At 39.9% G+C, this 21,198-nt stretch overlaps 1 protein-coding gene across 3 annotated transcripts in view; it reads left to right on the top strand.

Annotated features, from left to right (window-relative positions):
• The window catches only part of L2HGDH (L-2-hydroxyglutarate dehydrogenase), a 68,070-nt gene extending 48,314 nt beyond the window's left edge, over nt 1–19,756 (top strand). For all 3 annotated transcript variants that reach the window (XM_054447631.2, XM_054447633.2, XM_054447632.2), the window contains 2 exons: nt 16,634–16,846; nt 17,749–19,756. In XM_054447631.2, the coding sequence (XP_054303606.1) occupies nt 16,634–16,829 (196 nt within the window). In that variant the 3' untranslated portion in view covers nt 16,830–16,846; nt 17,749–19,756. The remainder of the gene's footprint in view (nt 1–16,633; nt 16,847–17,748) is intronic.
• Nucleotides 19,757–21,198: the final 1,442 nt, after the last annotated feature.

Here is a 21,198-nt window from a genome sequence, read left to right as displayed (position 1 = left end):
AAACCTTGTCTCTATTAAAAATACAAAATTAGCCGGGCATGGTGGCACATGCCTGTAATCCCAGCTATTTGGGAGGCTGAAGCAGGAGAATGGCTTGAACCTGGGAGGCGGAGGTTGCAGTGAGGCAAGATCACGCCATTGCACTCCAGCCTGGGCAACAGGAGCAAAACTCCGTCTCACAAAAAAAAAAAAAAAAAAAAAAAAAGATAAAAGGCTTTCTAGACTTGATCTGTAGATTATTCTTAATACCACCCAAACCTATTTTTTTCCCCTCTTTGGTAATGTTTTTAGTGTTCACCTTTTTTCCTGAGCAAGCCATTCATTAAGCCTAATCAGCAGTGTACTTTGAGGTACTCTCACCCTGCATTTACAATCCATCCCTCCATGAATCTTCTGAGCACTAGATATCTGCTTTCTCTGTAACAGCTGCTGAACTAGCCTGGTAAAAAATGTCAGCAGGCTTGACTCTGTATCTGTGAAGAGAGCAATAATCATGTCAGCTGTCTGTCTTAGGGGAGCGTCCTCATTTAAATCTGACTCTAATGTATCATTCTGAGACCAGCATGTTTGAATCCTTAGAAGATTAAAACTCAGCTAACGTTTTTACTGTTATCTCTTTCACTCCTCTACTCACTTTCTGAAATAGAAGGGATAAAAATATCTAGCCATTATTTTCTTTCACTCACTTATAAGTAAGGGCTTTTATGTTTTCAGTGATCTGCTTTAGCAAACTTGTGATGTTTTATATCTGAAAATAGACTGGTCAAATCTGGTTTCTATTACTGCTATTAATATTCCTTGGAAAACAAACGAGGTGAGCATAGTGAATTCTGTATAAAAATAGTTGCAGTGAATTCACTGCCTGTATTCAGTTACCACCCTTTCATAGAAGCCTGAGGAAAACTTTTTAGACCACTGGATTTCATATGGTAGAACTGGACTTCGGGCTTGTGGTTATTAGTGAACTCTCCTGTCTCTGGGTGTAAGGGTGTGAATTTCACTTACCAGTTTCATTGGCATGTAGTAGAAAAGGGCACAGCACTGCAGGCAGGTGCATTTGGGGACAAATTCAACCCAATCACAGATGAGTTCCTCTTTAAAGAGAGAAAAGCTATTCCATTTGCTTCGTCTCTTGATTCCTATAGTTATTAAGTGCAGGAAATTATTAATAACAAAAAGGAAGTTGTAGAAGATATGTTTTTGGGTTTCTCAGGGAAGATATGTTTGATACCATTTGTATAAGTTTTAAAACAAGTATAGCAAAACCATATATTGCTTACGGATTACACAGGTAGTATGAAAATAAAAACGAGCAGGGGAGTGATAAACACCTAATTCAGGAGAGTGGTTACCTCTGGGGAGGGAAGAGAATGGGATCTTGAGAGTTTTACAGAGGCTTCTATCATATTGGTAATGCTTTATTTCTTAAGCTGTTAGATAAGAAAATGGGTATTCATTGTGTTATTCTCTTTTCCTTATTATAGCCTGAAATATTAAATAATAAAAATAAGATCAACAGACTTTTTTTTTTTTTTTTTTTTTGAGACAGAGTCTCACTCTGTTGCTAGGCTGGAGTGCAGTGGTACGATCTCGGCTTACTGCAACCTCTGACTCCCTGGTTCAGGCGATTCTCCTGCCTCAGCCTCCCGAGTAGCTGGGATTACAGGCACGTGCCACCATGCCCAGCTAATTTTTGTATTTTTAGTAGAGACAGGGTTTTATCGAGAGTCAGGATGGTCTCGATCTCCTGACTTCGTGATCCTCCTGCCTCGGCCTCTCAAAGTGCTGGGATTACAGGGGTGAGCCAATGCGCCTGGCCAAGATCAATAGACTTTTCCACAGCTTGAAGCCTAAGTCCTGCCTTGTCTCCTTTGTCTTGCAACCAGTATACTAAACCATAAATGCCCTTAGTATTGCAGTGAAAGCACATCAGGCAGTAGTAGATAGTAAAAGATAGTTGAAGCAATGCTTTCAGTGGGGTGTGTTTCCCAGGATGGTGTCCTTAAATTTCAGTAACCACTGAAGGGCACCCAGGTTGACTTCTCATTGCTTAGCCAGAGCATTTTGGGCAATAATTTACTGGTGAACATGAGATTGGAATATAAAGTTACAATCTGTTAAATATTTGCATTAGATAAACTTCTCATTGTTAAATGATGGTCTCTAAGACACTTAATGTTAGCTCTAGGACAGGCACAGTGGCTCATGCGTGTAATCCTAGTGCTTTGGGAGGCTGAGGTGGGAGGATCGCTTGAGCCCAGGAGTTTGAGACCAGCCTGGGCAATATAGTGAAATGCCATCTCTACAATTTTTTTTTTTAATTAGCTGGGCAGGTGGTGCATGCCTGTAGTTGTAGCTACTAGAGAGGCTTAAGTGGGAAGATCCCTTGAGCCCAAGATGCTGAAGCTACAGTTAGCCATTATTGCACTACTGTCCTCCAGCCTGGGGGAGAGAACAAGACCCTGTCTCAAATATATATATAAACTTTAAAAATTTGTTCTGTGATTAATTTTGACATGTTAATCTAACAGCAGTTTGTATCTGTTAGCACTGTAAAGATGTAAAAGACGAAGACATATATGTCACAATTTCCCCATTTTCAATTTGGAAAATGTCTTCTGTGGGGAATTCTAGAGTAAACTTTCAGGCAAGATGTTTTCATAGCAAGTGATAACTAGAGTGTGTGAAACACAAAGGTGCAAAACTCAAACATTTCTACAATAAAGTTGTAATGGCTTATGGTGATCTAGGATTAGGGTTTCTCAGTCTTGATGCTATTGACATATTGAGCCAAATAATTATTTATTGTGGAGGAGTGTCCAGTTCATTGTATAATTTTTTTTTTTTTAGACGGAGTCTCAAAGTGTTACTTGGGCTGTAGTGCAGTGGTGCCATCTCGGCTCACTGCAACCTCTGCCTCCTGGATTCAAGCGATTCTCCTGACTTAGCCTTCTGAGCAGCTGGGATTACAGGTGCCTGCCACCATGCCTGGCTAATTTTTTGTATTTTTAGTAGAGATAGGGTTTCACCATGTTGGCCTGGCTGGTCTCAAACTCCTGACCTCAGGTGATCCACCCGCCTTGGCCTCCCTAAGTGCTAGGATTACAGGTGTGAGCCACCGTGCCCAGCCATTGTAGAATGTTTAACAGCATCCCTAGCCTCTGTTCATTCTCCTAATTGTGACAACCAAAAATATGTCGACATTGCCGGATGTCCTGTAGGGGCACAATCTCCCTTGGTTGAGAACCACTAGTGTAGAGAATTTGGTAACCTTCACACTACAAAAATACTAATCAGAGTCTGGAGGAAATATGATAAACATCCTTGAAATACATATAGCTGAGAGTAAGGGAAAGTAAGGGGCATCCCAGAGCAAAAAACAAAAAGAAAATTAAAATTCATACTCAGAGCAGTTGGTGCTGATGCTGACTTGGAGAGGTGGGGATGGTTTGCTAATTTTAATAACTGAGGGGCTTGAGTTAGATTTTTAATTTATATGTGACTCACATATAAAATATGTAGATCTTAAGTGCTTAGTAAATTTTGATAATTGTACAAACCATATCCACCACACAAAACAAGATATAGGACATTAGGAACTTGTATTTTAATTGCCACTCAAGTACTGAAAAAGAAATCTTGGGTCTATACAAGGTGGAAAGTTGGAACTGAGACTCTAATGTAAGGCCCCCTAGGGACTTTTGAAAGGCTATACACTCAGAAGAAAGGAAGTCTGGAAAAAAAAAAATTTCCCTTGGCACTGGGAAGTATTAAGGAACTTTGTCTATCTTGGTCTTGGGGATGGGGAATGGGAGGAATCTTCCCAAAAATCGAGAATCCCTCAAAGCGCTTAGATTTTGAATGTATACCACCAGCTTGGTTTAGGAGCTGTAAGCTAACAAATTAACTGAAAAAGTGGAGCCAGACATTTCTGGATCCTGCTTCAATCAATCAGTCTCTCTCTCTCTCTCTCTCTGTCTCTCTATCTTCTTCTCTCTCCTTCTTTCTCTCTGCCTCCCCTCCCCACCCCCTCTAATTCAAGTAAATTAGAGAGACTAAAAATCAGATAATTTGACCACAAAGTGACTACTGACACTAAGCAATTACTGGTTTATAATTATTTAAAAATTTTTTTTAAGAGTCTCACTGTGTCTCCCAGGCTGGAGTGCAGTGGCGCAATCTCAGCTCACTGCAACCTCTGCTTCCCAGGTTCAGGTGACTCTCCTGCTTCAGCCTCCTGAGTAGCTGGGATTACAGGCATGTGCCACCATGGCTGGCTGATTTTTTTTTCCCTATTTTTAGTAGAGATGGGATTTTACTATGTTGGCCATGCTGGTCTGGACTCCTGACCTCAAGTGATCTACCTGCCTTGGCCTCCCAAAGTGCTGAGATTACAGGTGTGAGCCACTGCGCCTGGATGATTTTTAAGAATCTTTCTAAAAGAAATACACATTGAGGCCAAGGTGGGTGGATTGCTTGGGCAGCCTTGGCAACATAGTGAGATCAGCCTGGGTGACATAGTGAGACCCCATTTCTAAAAAAAAACAGAAAGAAAAGAAAACAAATACACATTGAAGTGAAGTGGTATGCCATCTGGGATTTGCTTTAAAATAATTCAGTGGGGGTGTTGTGGCTCACGCATATAGTCCTAGCTACTTGGGAGGCTGAGGTAGGAGGATTGCTTGAGCCCAGGAGTTTTAATCCAGCCTAACAAGACAACATGTCTAAAAAATAATAAAATATGGTTGGGCTCAGTGGCTCCTGCCTTTAATCCTAGCACTTTGGGTGGCTGAGGCAGGATTGTTTGACCTGAGGAGTTCAAGACCATTCTGGGCAATACGAGACCTTGTCTCTAGTAAAAATTAAAAAAAAAAAAAAAAAAAAAAAGAGCCTGGCGTGGTGGTGCATGCCTGTAGTCCCAACTACTCAGGAGGCTGAGGCAAGAGAATTGCTTGAGCCTAGTGGTCAAGGCAGCAGTAAGCCATGATAACACCACTGCACTCCAGTCTGGACAACAGAGTGAGACCCTGTCTCAAAAATAAATAAAATAAAATAAAAAATTATAAAATACTAAAATAGGTCAGGCACCGTGGGCTCATGCCTGCAATCCTAACACTTTGGGAGGCTGAGTCAGGAGGATTCTTGAGGCTAGGAGTTCCAAACCAGCCTGGACAACATAGCAAGACCCCATCCATACCAAAAATTTAAAAACTAGCTGGGTGTGGTGGCATGTTCCTGTAGTCCCACCTACTCTGGATGCTGAGGCAGGAGGATTTCTTGAGCCCAGGAGTTAAAGGCTGTAGTGAGCTATGATCATGCCAGTGCACTCCAGCCTGGGTGACAGAGCAAGACCCTGTCTCAAAAAATAAGACTGGGCATGGTGGCTGACACCTATAATCCCAGCACTTTGGGAGACTGAGATGGGAGAATTGCTTGGGCCCAAGAGTTTGAGGCCAGCCTGGGCAATATAGTGAGACCTTGTCTCTAAAAAAATATTTTTAAAAAACAATTAGCTGGGTGTGGTGGTGTCCACCTGTGGTCCCAGCTATTCAGGAGGCTGAGAGGGGAGGATTGCTTGAGCCTGCGAGGTCAGGGCTGCAGTAAGTTGTGATTGTGCCACTGCACTCTAGCCTGGGTGACAGAGTGAGGCCTGTCTCTAAAAAAATAAAATAACCCAGTGGAGAGACATTGGTGTTGGATTGGTACATAGATGAAACAAGATTGGCTGTGTGTGTATAATTGTTGCAGCTGGGTAATACATACATGGGAGTTCATTATACTGTTGGTTTTGTTTCTTTTTCTTTCTTTTTTTTTTTTTTTAACTTTTTGACGTGTTTGAAATTTTCCATTACAAAAAAAGTGCTTTCAGGATAGTAATAGAAGCAAATGTAAAACCACTGCAGAGGGACACACCCTGAATCCAACCCCTCCCAGATGATTCCCACAGATAAAGTCCTACTGAACAGAAACTCACAATCAGAAGTTACAAACCACCATAAGTGAGAGTCAGCAGATAAAATAGGTGGCAGAATTAGACTTCCAACAACTATGGGTAATAGTAATAATAGAAACTGTAAAGTAAATATGCTTCAGTTAATCAAAAACAAAGTAATGAAAACATGAAAAAAAAAAACAAAGAAATAATTAGGCAAATTAGTTGGAAACTACCTAATGAGAATTTCTGGAACTAACAATATAGTTTTTAAATTTTAAAACTCAGGCTAGGCTTGGTGGCCCACTTCTGTAATCCCAGAACTTTGGGAGGCCAAGGTGGGAGGATTGTTTGGGTCCAGGAGTTCAAGACCAGCCTAGGCAACATAGTAAGATCCTGTCTCTACAAAAAGTTTTAAAAATTAACCAGGTATGGTGGTACACACCTGTAGTCCCAGCTACTCTGGAGGCCGAGGAGGGAGGATGGCTTGAGCCTAAGAGGTCAAGGCTGCAGTGAGCTGTAATCACACCACTGCCCTCCAGCCTGGGCAACAGAGCAAGACCCTGTCTCAAAAAAAAAAAAATTGAAGGAAAAACCTCAGATGACTAGGTTAGACAGCTGGTTAGACCTACCTTAAGAGGAAATTATCAAATTGGAAGGTAACTCAGAAGAATTTAGAAAGCAATACTGCAAGATAAAGATGTATCCATAGAAGTTAAAAGACATGGGGTTGGGCACAGTGGCTCATGCCTGTAATCCCAGCACTTTGCCAGGCCATGGAGGGTGGATTACCTGAGGTTAGGAGTTCAAGGTCAGCCTAGCTAACATGGCAAAACCCCGTCTTTACTAAAAATACAAAAACTAGCTTTGGTGGGCACCTGTAATCCCAGCTACTTGGGAGGCTGAGGCAGGAGAATCACTTGAACCCGGGAGGCAGAGGTTGCAGTGAGCTGAGATGACACCATTGTACCCCAGCCTGAGTGACAGAGTGAGACTCCGTCTCAAAAATAAAATAAAATAAGACATGGAAAAGAAAACTGAGAAGATTCCAGCCTATCTCTCATAGGTGTTACAGAGAAATTGAGAAGAGGCAATCCTTTGAGGAGAGAATAGTTAAAAATTTTCTAGAATTGACAGACCTCAAATTCAAGATGTACAGTGCATCCCATCTGAGTAAATAAAACTAAATACAAGATGGAAATAGATTTCCAATTTAGTAGAGAAGGAAAAAAAGAATATAGAAAACTCAATAAGTGAAGAAAGAGGAGATAGAAACCTTAGAAAATCAGGTTAGATAGCATAAAATAATATGGTAGAAATCAAGCATATCAGTAATTACAGTAAATGTAAATATATTTAATAGTTAAGACAGATTATCAGGTTGGATTTTAAAAAGTCTATATGCTAGAAAAATGCTTTTAATTTTTTTTTTTTTTTTGTAGGACAGGATCTTGCCCTGTCACCCAGGCTGGAGTGGAGTGCAGTGATGTGATCATAGCTCACTGCAGCCTTGAACTCCTGGGTTCAAGCCATCCTCCTGCCTCAACCTCCCAAATAGCTAGGACAACAGGTGTGTGCCACCACACCTGCCTAGTTATTATTATTTTCCTAGAGACAGAGTCTCCCTATATTGTCCAGGCTGGTTTGGAACTCCTGGGCTCGAGTGATTCTCCTGCCTCATCCTCCAAAAGCATTGGGATTATAGGCATGAGCCACTATGCCTGGTCTGGACTTATATATTTAGATTAGCAGTGGAGTTTTATAAAATACTAGATTGTCCCATCGTATTTGGAACTGGCTGAAGATGCCTGTTACAGCTTTTCATAGCTGTTTTCCCAACCTGTAGTGTAATGCTTGACATATGACAATAATGTAATATAAGACTTCTCATGAATGTATGTATTTAGTTACACATTCACCTGTTCTTGTTTCTGGACATATTTTTTTTTCTTTTTTTGAGACGGAGTCTCAGTCTATCACCCAGGCTGGAGTGCAGTGGCGCGATCTCAGCTCACTGTAACTTCTGCCTCCTGGGTTCAAGTGATTCTCCTGCCTCAGCCTCCCAAGTAGCTGGGATTACAAGCATGTGCCATGATGGCTGGCTAATTTTATGTTTTTAGTTAGAGATGAGGCTTCACCATGTTGGCCAGGCTGGTCTCGAACTCCTGACCTCAAGCGATCCACCCCTCGAGCCTCCCAAAGTGGGATTGGGTCTGAGCCACCCTGCCCAGGATATATTTTAAAATAAAAATTAAAAAATAGAAATTTTAAATTTAACTTAAAGCTTAAAGTTTATAGCCTTATTGAATACCTACTATGTGAAGACACAGATCCACACATGTGGGTGATTTAGGGGTGTTGACACCATACTTGCCTTCAAGACATTTATGGTTTATGTTACCTGAGATTTTCTTTTTCTTTTTCTTTTTTTTTTTGGAGATGGAGTTTCGCTCTTGTTGCCCGGGCTGGAGTGCAATGGCGCAATCTTGGCTCACTGCAACCTCCACCTCCTGGGTTCAAGCGATTTTCCTGCCTCAGCCTCCCGAGTAGCTGGGATTACAGGTGCCTGCCGCCACGCTCAGCTAATTTTTGTATTTTTAGTAGAGACGAGGTTTTGTCATATTGGCCAGGCTGGTCTCGAACTCCTGACCTCAGGTGATTTACCCACTTTGGCCTCTCGAAGTTCTGGGATTACAGGCGGGAGCCACCTCTCCTGGCTGAGATTTCAAATAATAATACTTATTTCAATTTGAAGTGTTCTGAGGGGAAAGCATATGTAATCCTACAAAGAAAAACCCTGAAGTTGCCTTAAGTGCTTGAAAAGGGAATGAAAAATTTGGTAGTTTAAATATTTCATGTTAAAAACTTGTTTGAACTAAAATGAAATCCTAAGAAAAACATCATTATTATTTATTTATTTGAGACAGGGTTCTGTCATCCAGGCTGGAGTGCAATGGTGTGATCATAGCTCAACTGCAGCCTCTACCGCCGTTAGCTCAAGGGATCCTCCCTCCTCTGCCTTCCAAGTAGCTGGGACTACAGACACTCAGACACTCACCACCACGCCTGACTGATTTTTTTTTTTCTCGTATATATGGGGTTTCACCATGTTGCCCAGGCTGGTCTCAAACTCCTGAGTTCAAGTGATCTACCTGCTTTGGCCTCCCAAAGTTCTAGGATTACAAGCATTAGCCTCTGTGCCTGGCCAGAAAAACATTATTATTATTTTAAAATTTCGATTGTAGGGTTTTCAATATGTGGACAAGAGTATAGGGGACATTGAGAACATAATTTTTGTTTGTAAGAAAAATAAACAAGTGTAGACATTTTTAACTGTGGTTAATCAATTTTAACCTTTATGTGCCTAGAAGGAGCAAAGGGAATGTACTGACTGACTCTCTATACAGCAGAGTTTTACATTGGACACTCAACATCAGTGGGTGGTCCTGATGTTGAGGGGAGAAATGCTACTTTGATGAGTTCAGATAAACTATAAATAGTATACAAAAATAGGCCACATACCAGCTGATAAACATATGCATCTCTACCCCAAGAAGTTTCAGCTTTCAGTCCCGTCCCTTCTTTTTGTGTTCTATGTGGTATATCTGATTCTTTAAGGTGTTTTTTTTTTTTTTTAAATTTTTATGGGTGCCTAGTAGGTGTATATATTTTTGGGGTACATGAGATATTTTGCTACAGGCATGTAATGCATAATAATCACATCATGGAAAATTGGTTATTCGTACCCTCAAGCATTTATCCTTTGTCTTATAAACAATTCAATTATACTCTTAGTTATTTTTAAATGTACAATTAAATTATTATTGACTATGGTCTCCCTGTTGTGCTATCAAATACTAGGTCTTATTCATTTCTTTCTATTTTTGGGAGGAGGTATCCATTAACCATCCCCACCTCCCCTGTAAACCCCCACTCCACACTACCTTTTGCAGCCTCTGGTAACAATCCTGCTCTCTTACCTCTATGCATTCAATTGTTTTGATTTTTAGATCCCACTAATAAGTATGAACGGATGATATTTGTCTTTCTGTGCCTGGATTATTTTACTTAACATAATGACCTCCATGTTGATGCAAATGACAGCATCTCATTCTTTTTAATGGCTGAATAGTACTCCATTGTGTATAGATACCACATTTTATTTATTCATTCATCTGTTGATGGACACCTAGGTTGCTTCCAAACCTTGGCTATTGTGAATACTGCTGCAGTAAACATGGAAATTCAGATATCTCTTTGATATACTGATTTCTTTTCTTTTGGGTATATATCCAGCAGTGGGATTGCTGGATCATGTAACTCTATCTTTAGCTTTTTGAGGAGCCTCCACACTATTGGCCATAGTGGTTGTGCTAATTTACATTCCTATCAACAGTGTATGAGGGTTCCCATTTCTCCATATCTTCACCAGCATTAGTTATTGCCTGTCTTTTGAATAAAAGCCATTTTAACTGAGGTGAGATGATATCTCTTTGTAGTTTTGATTTGCATTTCTCTGATGATCAGTGATGTTGAGCACCTTTTCATATGCCTGTTTGCCACTGGTATGTCTTCTTTTGAGAAATGTCTATTCAGATATTTTGCCCCTTTTAAAATTGGATTATTCAATTTTTTTCCTATAGAGTTGTTTGAGCTTCTTATATATTCTAGTTATTAATCCCTTGTCAGATGAGTAGTTTGCATATATTTTCTCCCATTCTGTGGGTCGTCTCTTCACTTTGTTGATTGTTTCTTTTGCTGTGCAAAAGCTTTTTAACTTGATGTGATCCCATTCTGGATCATATTGTTTAATTTCTATGTGTTTATATAGTTTCCAAAATTCCTCTTGTGATTGATTTGTAGTTTTATTCCATTGTGGTCAGAGAAGATGCTTGATATTATTCCAGCTTTTTTGAATGTTTTAAGACTTGTTTTGTGATCTAACATATGGTCTATCCCTGAGAATGATCCATGTGCTGAGGAGAAAAATGTGTATTCTGCAGCCATTGGATGAAATGTTCTGTAAATAACTATTAGGTCTATTTGTTCTGTAGTGCAGATTAAGTCTGACATTTCTTTGTCGAGGTTCTGCCTGGGAGATCTAGTCAATACTGAAAGTGGGATGTTTAAGTCTCCAGCTATTATTGTATTGGGGTCTATCTCTTTAGCTCTAATAATATTTGCTTTGTATAGCTGGGTACTCCAGTGTTGGGTACATATATATTTACAATCATTATGTCCTCTTGCTGAATTGACTCCTTTATCATTATATAATAATCTTCTTTGTCTCTTCTTACAGTTTTTGTCTTGCAGTCTATTTTGTCTGATATCAATATAGCTATTCTAGCTATTCCTGCTCTTTTTTCATTTCCATTGTCATGGAATATCTTTTTTTCCATCCCTTTATTTTTAGTCTCTTTGTATCTTTATAGGTGAAGTATGTTTCTTTTAGGGAACAGATCATTGGGTCTTGTTTTCTCATTCATTCAGCTACTCTATGTCTTTTGACTGCAGAGTTTAGTCTATTTACATTCAGTGTTATTATTGATAAGTAAGGACTTACTCCTGCCATTTTGTTATTTGTTTTCTGGTGGCTTTACAGTCTTGCAATTCCTTCTTTGCTTTCTTCCTGTCTTCCTTTTAATGAAGGTGATTTTTCTCTGATGGTATGTTTTAATTTCTTTCTTTTTATTTAACTTTTTGGTATCCATTGTATGTTTTTCTATTTGAGGTTACCATGAGGCTTGCAAATACTATCTTATAACCCACTGTTTTAAACTGATGACAACTTAATACTGATTGCATATGCAAACAAACACACAGAAAGAAAACTAATAAAAACTCTACACTTTAACTTTGTTCCTTGGCTTTTAAATTTTTTGTTTTTTTCTCTTTATATCTTATTGTACTGTCTGTGTCTTGAAAAGTTGTTGTAGTTACTATTTTTGTTTGGTTCATCATTTAGTCTTTCTGTGTAAGATGAGAAGTTTATATACACCACAATTATAATGTTATACTATTCTGTGTTTTTTGTGTGTGCTTGCTGTTATCAGGAAGTTTTGTACCTTTAAGATTTCTTCTTGCTCATTAACATCCTTTTCTTTCAGATTGAAGAACTCTCTTTAGTATTTCTTGTAGGACATATCTAGTGTTGATGAAATCCCTCAGCTTTTGTTTGTCTGGGAAAGTATTTCTCCTTCATGCTTGAAGGATATTTTCACTGTATATACTATTTTAGAGTAAAAGGGTTTTTTCCTTCAGCACTTTAAAAATGTCATGCCACTCTCTCCTGGCCTGTAAGGTTTCCACTGAAAAGTCTGCTGCCAGACATATTGGAGCGCCATTGTATATTATTCGTTTCTTTTTTCTTGCTGCTTTTAGAATTCTTTCTTTATCCTTGACCTTTGGGAGTTCGATTATTAAATGGCTTGAGTTAGTCTCTGGATTAAATGCTGTTGGGGTTCTATAATCTTCTTGTACTCAAATGTTGATATCTTTCTCTAGGTTTGGGAAGTTCTCTGTTATAATCCCTTTGAATAAACTGTTTACCCCTATATGTTTCTGTACCTCATCTTTTAGGCCAATAACTCTTAGATTTACCCTTTTGAGAATGTTTTCTAGATCTTGTGGGCATGCTTCATTGTTTTTTATTCTTTTTTCTTTTATCTCATCTGACTATGTATTTTCAAATAGCCTGTCTTTCAGCTCACAAATTCTTCTGCCTGATCAGTTTTGCTATTGAGACTCTGATATATTCTTCAGCATGTGAGTTGCATTTTTCATTTCTAGAATTTCTGTTTAATTCTTTTTAATTATTTCAATCCCTTTGTTAAATTTATCTGAAAGAATTATGAATTCCTTCTGTGTTGTCTTGAATTTCTTTGAGTTTCTTCAAAACAGCTATTTTGAATTCTCTGTCAGAAAGGTCATATATCTCTGTTTCTCCAGGATTGGTCTCTGGTGCTTTATTTAGTTTATTTGAGGAGGTTATGTATGCCTGGATGGCGTTGATGCTAGTAGATGTTCTTTGGTGTCTGGGCATTGAAGAGTTGGGTATTTATTGTAGTCTTCACAGTCTGAGCTTGTCTGTGCCTGTCCTTCTTGGGAAGACTTTCCAGGTATTCAAAGGGACTTGGGTCACAAGCCCAATAACATTGTGTTTTTTGTAGACTTGTAGAGGTACCACCTAAGTGGTCTTGGATAAGATCCAGAAGAATTCTCTGGATCACCAGGCAGAGACTCTTGTTCTTTTCCCTTACTTCCTCCCAAATAAATGGAGTCTCTTTCTCTCTGTGCTAAACCCCCTGGAACTGGGGGGGTGTGGTGATGCAAGCACTCCTGTGGCCACCACCACTGGGACTGCACTGGGTCAGACCTGAAGACAGCCCAGCACTGGGTCTTGCCCAGGGCCCTTCCCTTCAGGGCAGTAAGCTTCCTCAGGCCCCAGGCATGTCCAGAGATGCTGTCTGGAAGCCACAGATTGGGGTCAAATACCCTAGTAGTTTACCTGATGTTCTGTTCTACTGCGGATAACTAGCACTCACACCACAAAACAAAGTTCTTCTCACTCTTCCCGCCCCTTTCCACGGGCAGAGGGGCCACTCCCTGTGGCTACCACCACCTTTGGTCCACAGGGTTTCTGCCAGGCCACCACCAATATTCACTTAAAGCCCAAGGGCTCTTCTATCAGCTTGTGGTGAAAGCTGCCTGGCCTGGGACTTACCCTTCAGGGCAGTGGGCTCCCCTCTGGCCCAGGGTAGTTCTAGAAATGCTGTTCAAGAGTATTGGCCTGGGCTGGATGCGGTGGCTCATGCCTGTAATCCCAACACTTTGGAAGGCCAAGACGGGTGGATCACCTGAGGTCAGGAGTTCGAGACCAGCCTGGCCAACATGGTGAAACCCTATCTCTACTAAAAATACAAAAATCAGCTGGGCGTGGTGGAGTGCGCCTGTAATCCCAGCTACTTGGAAGGCTGAGGCAGGAGAATTGCTTGAGCCCAGGAGGTGGAGGTTGCAGTGAGCCGAGGTCACGCCACTTCACTCCAGCCTGGGCAACAGAGCGAGACTCTGTCTCACCAAAAAAAAAAAGGAGTGTAAGCCTTGACTTGGGGACCCCAAGAACTGCTTGTTGCTCTACCTCACTGTGGCTGAGCTGGTACCTAAGGTGTAAGACAAAGTCCCCTTTACTTTTATCTCTGCTTTTCTCAAACAGAAGGAGTCTTTCACTGTAGCCACCACAGCTGGGAATGTGCTGGGTCACACCTGAAGGCAGCACATCTCAGAGTCTCATCCAAGGCCCATGACGCACTCCTTGGGTATCGCTGCTGGTTATTCAGGGCCCAAGGGCTCTTTAGTCAGCAGGTAACGTATCCTGCTAGGACTGGGTTTTTCCCTCCAAGGCATTAGGTTCCCTTTTGGCCCGGGGTGGGTCTAGAAATGTTGCTCAGGAGCTAGGGCCTATAATGCGGGCCTCACAACTCTGCCCAGTGCCATATCCTACTGTGGCTGAGCTGGAATCCAAGATGTAAGACGGTCCTCTTTACTCTTTGCTCTTTGCTCCTTAAGCAGAAGAAAGGAGTCACTTCTATTGCAGCTGCCTTGGTTTGGGGGATGGATGATGCAAGCACTCCTTTAGCTATGCCAGCTGGTATCTCCCTAGATCACATGCCACCCTAGTCCACTTACTATAAGCCCAGCCTAGTGCTAGTAGCCTAGGAGTTGGAGTCCTTGTGCGCTAGACTGTATTTCAAGTTTATCTAGGTCCCCAGAGCATTTCAGCCCACGGTGGTGAGGCCTTGTAGGGAAACTCAAGTTCTGACCACTGGGATGGATGCTTCCTGTCTAGCTGGGGCAGGTCCAAATGCTCCCTCCATGTGCTGGCGCTGGCTGAGCCCAGCACAGCTTTATTCTCCAGTGTGACAGGGCAGCACTGAGTTCAATGTAAAGGCCTCCAGCCACTGTACCCTCCCTTTCCCAAGTGCATAGGTTCTCTCTCCACACCACATGGCTGCTGCTAGGGGGTGAGGGAGGGGTGGCATTGGCGATGCAAGACCATCTTTTCTGCCCTCCTCAATGCCTCTTTCAATGATATGAAGTCAAAACCAGCCACTGTGATTGCTCACCTGATTTTTGGTTCTTGTGACGGTGTTTTTCTGTGTGCAGATAGTTAAAATTTGGTGTTCTAGCAGGGGAACCAATGTTTGTAGGCTTCTTTTCCACCGTCTTGCTCCACTCGCTCCCATATCGGATTCTTACTTGGAAATTCTTACAGCTAAAAAATCTCTTGTCCAGATTCCCTGCAGGATTCTATAGGGAAGATCACTTATCTTTATCATACAACCTTTCACTCTTACTGTTATAATTCTTATTTACCTCTCTAAGAATGAATAGTATAGCTCTGTGATTTCAGGCAAGTTACTTAATCTCTCTGTGTTTCTTTGCTGTTAAATATAAACTATGTCAGCCTCTTAAGAGTTGTTTTGAGGATTAAGTGAGGTAATTCCTAGCACAGAGTAAGCACTTACTAAATAATAGCTATTACTATTATCTCTCTTCAGCCAGGTGAAGTCTTAGAGGGCGGTGCCCTCATAGTGTTCTTTGTATCTTCTGCAAGTACTTATCTGATTTGTCCCAGAATTAGTAAAAAATGTTTAATATTGTTTTCTGATTTCTTGAGCCTTGCTGGTGTGTATAAGATAGAATTTTTCACACTGGGCTTCCTTGGACAAGTTTCATAAGAGGTGCTTTTTTGTAGTTCAAAAACATTGGATTCAAATTTCATCTGTAAATTTTAACTGTTTTAAAAAACAACAAAAATCTGTGAGCTCAAATGTTATAAAATAGAATTTTAAGTAATAAAGATTATCAGTGTCTTTACAGTTGTTCACACCTATAATCGCAGCATTTTGGGAGGCTAAGGTGGGAGGATCACTTGAGGCCAGGAGTTTGAGACCAGCCTGGGCAACATAGTGAGACCTTGTCTCTACAAAAAAAAATTTTCTTTAATTAGCCAGGCGAGGTTGTGTACACAACCTGAGCAACAGATCAAGACTCTATCTCAATTAAAAAAAAAAAAAGACTCTCAGTTTATTAACATGCTGCTAAATTAATTTATTTTTATGCTTTTCCTATCATCTTTTGAAATTGAAGATGATCCTGATATTGAAGGGTAAACTCTTAAAAACAAACTGAAAAACAAGAACTTGTTGCCATTTGCAAATATTTCTCTCCATAAATTTTGTGTGAATTTTAAAAATACAAAAATAAGTAGAATAGGATACAGGAATGCAACTGACACATAACCTCTGCTTTCATTGATTTGTATTACTCAGATGAGGCTTATTGTTGCCATTGATTGATTTTTATAATAAATTCATTCTATAAATAAAAATATACCTGTTCTAATTAAGTGTGGATTTACCTACTACCTTTGGAAAGAGCAGACATTGATAAATAACTTACTTGTTTTTATGTATTTCTTTGATAAGCATTTATTACACTATTGTTATGTAATAGGTTTTAGGCTCTAAGCTAACAATATAGGTTTGACAGACTACAACTGACAGCCTATAAACTCATTGGGTTTCCATATAATTGTGCATTTAGAAGAATACTTTATTGCTTTAAGACTCTTTGGAAACACTGACTTGTAAAGTATCCTATGTCTTTGAGTCAGCTGACTCCCATCTTTTACTTTTGCAGGGGCCCAGCTGGAGTAAGAGCCCAGGCCCTGGATAGAGATGGAAATCTGGTAGACGATTTTGTATTTGATGCAGGAGTTGGGGATATTGGAAATCGCATTCTTCATGTGAGAAATGCACCTTCTCCTGCTGCTACTTCTTCCATTGCAATTTCTGGAATGATTGCAGATGAAGTACAACAAAGATTTGAATTGTAAATAATGAAAGGAGCTAGGTATGCACTGTAATCTTCATGTCAGCAACAAGAATGTACTAATTAATTTAAAAAATGGTTTTTAAACTTTCATTTTTAGGTCAAAGATAACCAGTGCATTGTTAAAATGATGTAACATAGAAATAATAATTTTCTACAAAAATTAGCCAGGTATGGTGGCTCATGCCTGTAATCTCAGCTACTCAGGAGGCTGAGGCAGGAGACTCAATTGAACCGAGGAGGCAGAGGTGAGCTGAGAGCTGAGATTGCACCACTGCACTCCAGCCTGGGTGACAGAGCAAGAAAAAAAATAATAATAATTTTCAAAATGTTAGGCTGGGGGCCGTGGCCAGCACTTTGGGAAGCCAAGGCAGGTAGATTGTAGCCCAGGAGTTTGAGAACAGCCTGGGCAACATGGCAAAACCCTGTTTCTACACAAAATTAGCTGGGTCTGGTGCCTCTGTAGTTCCAGCTCCTCAGTAGGCTGAGGTGAGAGGATCACTTGAGCCCAGGAGGTCCAGGCTGCAGTGAGCTTATGTTCATGACACTGCATTCCAGGCTGGATGATAGGGCAAGATCTTGTCTCAAAAAAAAAAAAAAAAAAATCCAGCCTGGGCAACGTGGTGAATGAAACCCCATCTCTACAAAAAATACAAAAATTAGCTGGGCATGATGGTGTGTGCCTGTAGTCCCAGCTACTTGGGGGGCTGAGGCAGGAGGATCGCTTGAGCCTGGGAGGTCAAGGCTACAGTGAGCTGTGTTCGTGCCACTATACCCCAGCCTGGGCAACAAAGTGAGTCCCTGACTCAAAAAATAAAAACAACAACAAAAAATAAATTCCATGCTTATTTACTTTGTGAATAAATAGGCAAGATACAGTTTTATCTGTCCGAATCCCTGACTTTTTTTTTTTTTTTTTTCAGACGGAGTTTCACTCTTGTTGCCCAGGCTTGAGTGCAATGGTGCGACCTTGGCTCACTGCAACCTCTGCCTCCTGGGTTCCAGCGATTCTCCTGCCTCAACCTCCCGAGTAGCTGGGATTACAGGCGCCCATCACCATGCCTGGCTAATTTTTTGTATTTTTAGTAGAGACGGGGTTTTGCCATGTTGGCCAGGCTGGTCTCGAATTCCTGACCTCAGGTGATCCACCTGCCTCAGCGTCCCAAAATGCTGGGATTACAGGTGTGAGCCTCAGCCCTGAGTCCCTGACTTTGTTAATGACATGTCCTTACCAACCATGACCTAGAGAAGATTTGGCTTTTTAAGAATTTTGGAGAAAGATGGCATAAAAATGGATTATTTCCTTAAATCAATTTTTTAGCATTGTGCTACCTAAGCTTGTTTGGTCTCTCATAGACAAGAAAATACATTATATTGTAGGTTACATTCTTTTAATTTTGAAGAGTCACAAAACTCACATTATTTAGAGCAACAGTATTTGTATTTGGAAATTAAAAATTCATGATTTCAAGAAAATACATAAAATTTACATTTTTGAGTAGTTTGAATAAGTTTCTATGTTAATTATAATATTTGTAGGAAATAACAAAACAAGCTCAAAACCTTTATTATTTCCAGTCTCTTTGTAACTGATGTGGTATGGTATCATCATGAAATCTAAACAGTGGTACACTGAGTGGTTGTCCTGCTCTTCAATCTCTGTGGCTGAGAACTGAAATAACTTAGAAGAGACAGATTTTTATGAGAGCAGTTTTAGAATCCTGACACTGATGTATAGAACTCTAATTTTAAAAAGTTATTTATCTATTATATCTCTGATCTTTAGTCACACTAAGGCTCTCAAAATGTTGGCCAAGATTGGTAATGATTCATACGTACTTGATTTTTCAGGGCTCCTATCAACTTGTATAGGGATATTTTTCCATTTTTGATAAATATCTAACTTTGAGGCATTCACTTTTGTAAACCGCGAAAGTGCCTTACGTTCATGTGTACCTCATGAGTATTTTAAGTTGATGCCCAGTGCTGTGGTATATCCTGTATATATGTGTTTTGTGGTATCTGTTGAAATTATTCTTATAATTTAGAAAGTTAGAAAATAGAAATGTAAATGAAAATGTGGCGATCTGACTGCAGAACTTTGAGTACTGAACCACATTTAGGTGAGGGATTTTCATCCATTCTCTCTGATTTGCTCTCTCAGGATTCATCTTCTACTGTGTATGTCGTCTTTCCTCTTAGCTCTCCAAAGCTGTATGATGGATGGGTGAGAAGGATGTGCATTTTGGTTGATAGGAAAAATGTTTCTGTTTTCTTCCTTTTCCCCTCACTTCAAGCATTGATGATTACATTGATTGAGCTACCTCATCCATTAATTTGAAAGGCTACACATCATCAGCTCATGTTGAAGAAGTAGCACATCCCAGGTAAACAGATAGGCCACTATTCAACACTTAGGATGAGTATATTAAAAGCATTCAGATATCAGTGACAGAAGAAACAAGCACTAATGTTTCTTTATAACAGCTGATTCCTGCAAGAAATGCAAACACAGGATGTTTTTCTGTTCCATTACAAGATTACTAAGAGATGGAAAATATTATCATTCTCTATTTTGTCAATAGTACGATTGCATACATACTAAGTTGTAAACATTGAATTACAAAAAAGATTGTCCTAGTTGAAGCAATCCTCAATCCATTCGAGTCTGTACAATACCCTGAAAAATAAAAATGAAAAATTTGTTGAAAGTGTTTTGAATATGTAGGTTATTCTGTTTGTAAAACATTTTATATGTATGTCAATAGGGTTTTGTTAATACTGACATAATAAAGTTTTATGTATTTCTGACAGAAGAAATGTATATTAATATTTAAAATATTTTAATGAGCCTTGGTGTTGTAGAGAACAAATTTTTTAGTCCCATAAAAACTTTTATGCAAATAAATTTTTTTATGTGTAAAACATAAACTGCTTGCTTTAGATAGATAGCAGCCAACCTTTTTAAAAAACTCATTTCTTTGTTAGTATATAATACAAAATGAGGTTGAGTAGTTTATATTTTGGGTAAAAAGTGGAGCATTTTAGATTTTAACTTCAGAGCGTTTGTGAGGAACTCTTGATGTATCAGCAAGTATATTTTTGGTGTTTCGTGTTACGTAGCTTAACTCTTTTTATCCATACATATATGTGTATATCAAAGTCCTTCCCTTGATCCTCTCAGCGTTAGCACTGTTTGGGGAGTTGCCTTTTCTGTTGGCAGAATTCCACTTTCCATGAGGCCGTTTGGAAATCTACCTAGTAGCCTGTGGGATAACCTTAACTCTTAGAACTTTCTTCAAAGGATGTTGGTAAGAGTGGGGTATACTGCCAGGCCCTGGCCTATGGGAGTTTGTAGGGCCTACTTTTGGAGGCAATCCAACCCTGATGGCTGTACCTATGAGCTATCCCTGTAAACACAGGAGACATGGTGTCTATATTGCTTAAGGACTGGCTCTGCCCTCCTGGGCCCTTGATCTGTGTCTAGACTTCTTGGTCAGAGGTTTCCTCATCTTTCTGCGCATACACTATTATCTAAAGATCTTGTAAACATTTTTAAGTTGTAATCATAAAGTCAGTTACTAAGCTTTTCTAACACACTCAAAGGGAGTTTTTGAAATCTCTTCATCAGGGCTTAAGGTAGAAGGACAGGGTGAAATGGTTGGGAAAGCAAAAGCTGCCTCGAGATGTTTTCAAATAGTTTGTACTCGTTAAAGAGCTTAAGAATGGAAATAAACCCTGAAGCCCTGAAGGGAAGAACAGTGTTGATACCAACCAACTCTACTTTTCTGGCCTCAAATCCTAGAAAGTATTGTGAGTTTGTTGTTGTTGTTGTTAATTGCTTTTATTTTCTGCTTATGGGAAGGGTCTCACATTAAAGTTATCTTATTTTAAGTTTCTTTTGTCCCTGGGATAAAATGAGAAAATTTACCTTTTAGATATGGCAAGAGATGGCAGGTCTTGGGTTGCTCAAGAAGCCCAATTTTGAATATTAGGAAAGACCTGAGGGACAGTGATAACAGAGGGACCTCTCTCACTAGAGAACCTTGAATTTCAGCCAACTTCTGCTTAAAACTGTATCTTTAGAAAAACCTCTTTTAACTTTGTTGCTCTGAAGCAGAATGAAATGGCTACAGCAGTGGTTGTTTCTTTTACGCCTTTCAGGTTTAATTTTCTGTAAATTTGTCCACGGGGAATATAAGAGATTTTTTTTAGGGATATCGGTTTATTTTTTAACTTTTATTTATTTTTCTCTTTTCTTTTTTTGAGATGGGGTCTTGCTCTGTTGCCCAGGCTGGAGTGCAGTAGGACCATCTTGGCTCACTGCAACCTCCGCCTCCTGGGTTCAAGCGATTCTCCTGCCTCAGCCTCCC

This window comes from Pongo pygmaeus, chromosome 15 (genome assembly GCF_028885625.2).
Source record: "Pongo pygmaeus isolate AG05252 chromosome 15, NHGRI_mPonPyg2-v2.0_pri, whole genome shotgun sequence".
Classification (NCBI taxonomy): domain Eukaryota; kingdom Metazoa; phylum Chordata; class Mammalia; order Primates; family Hominidae; genus Pongo; species Pongo pygmaeus.
This window is presented reverse-complemented; position numbering and strand designations above follow the sequence as displayed.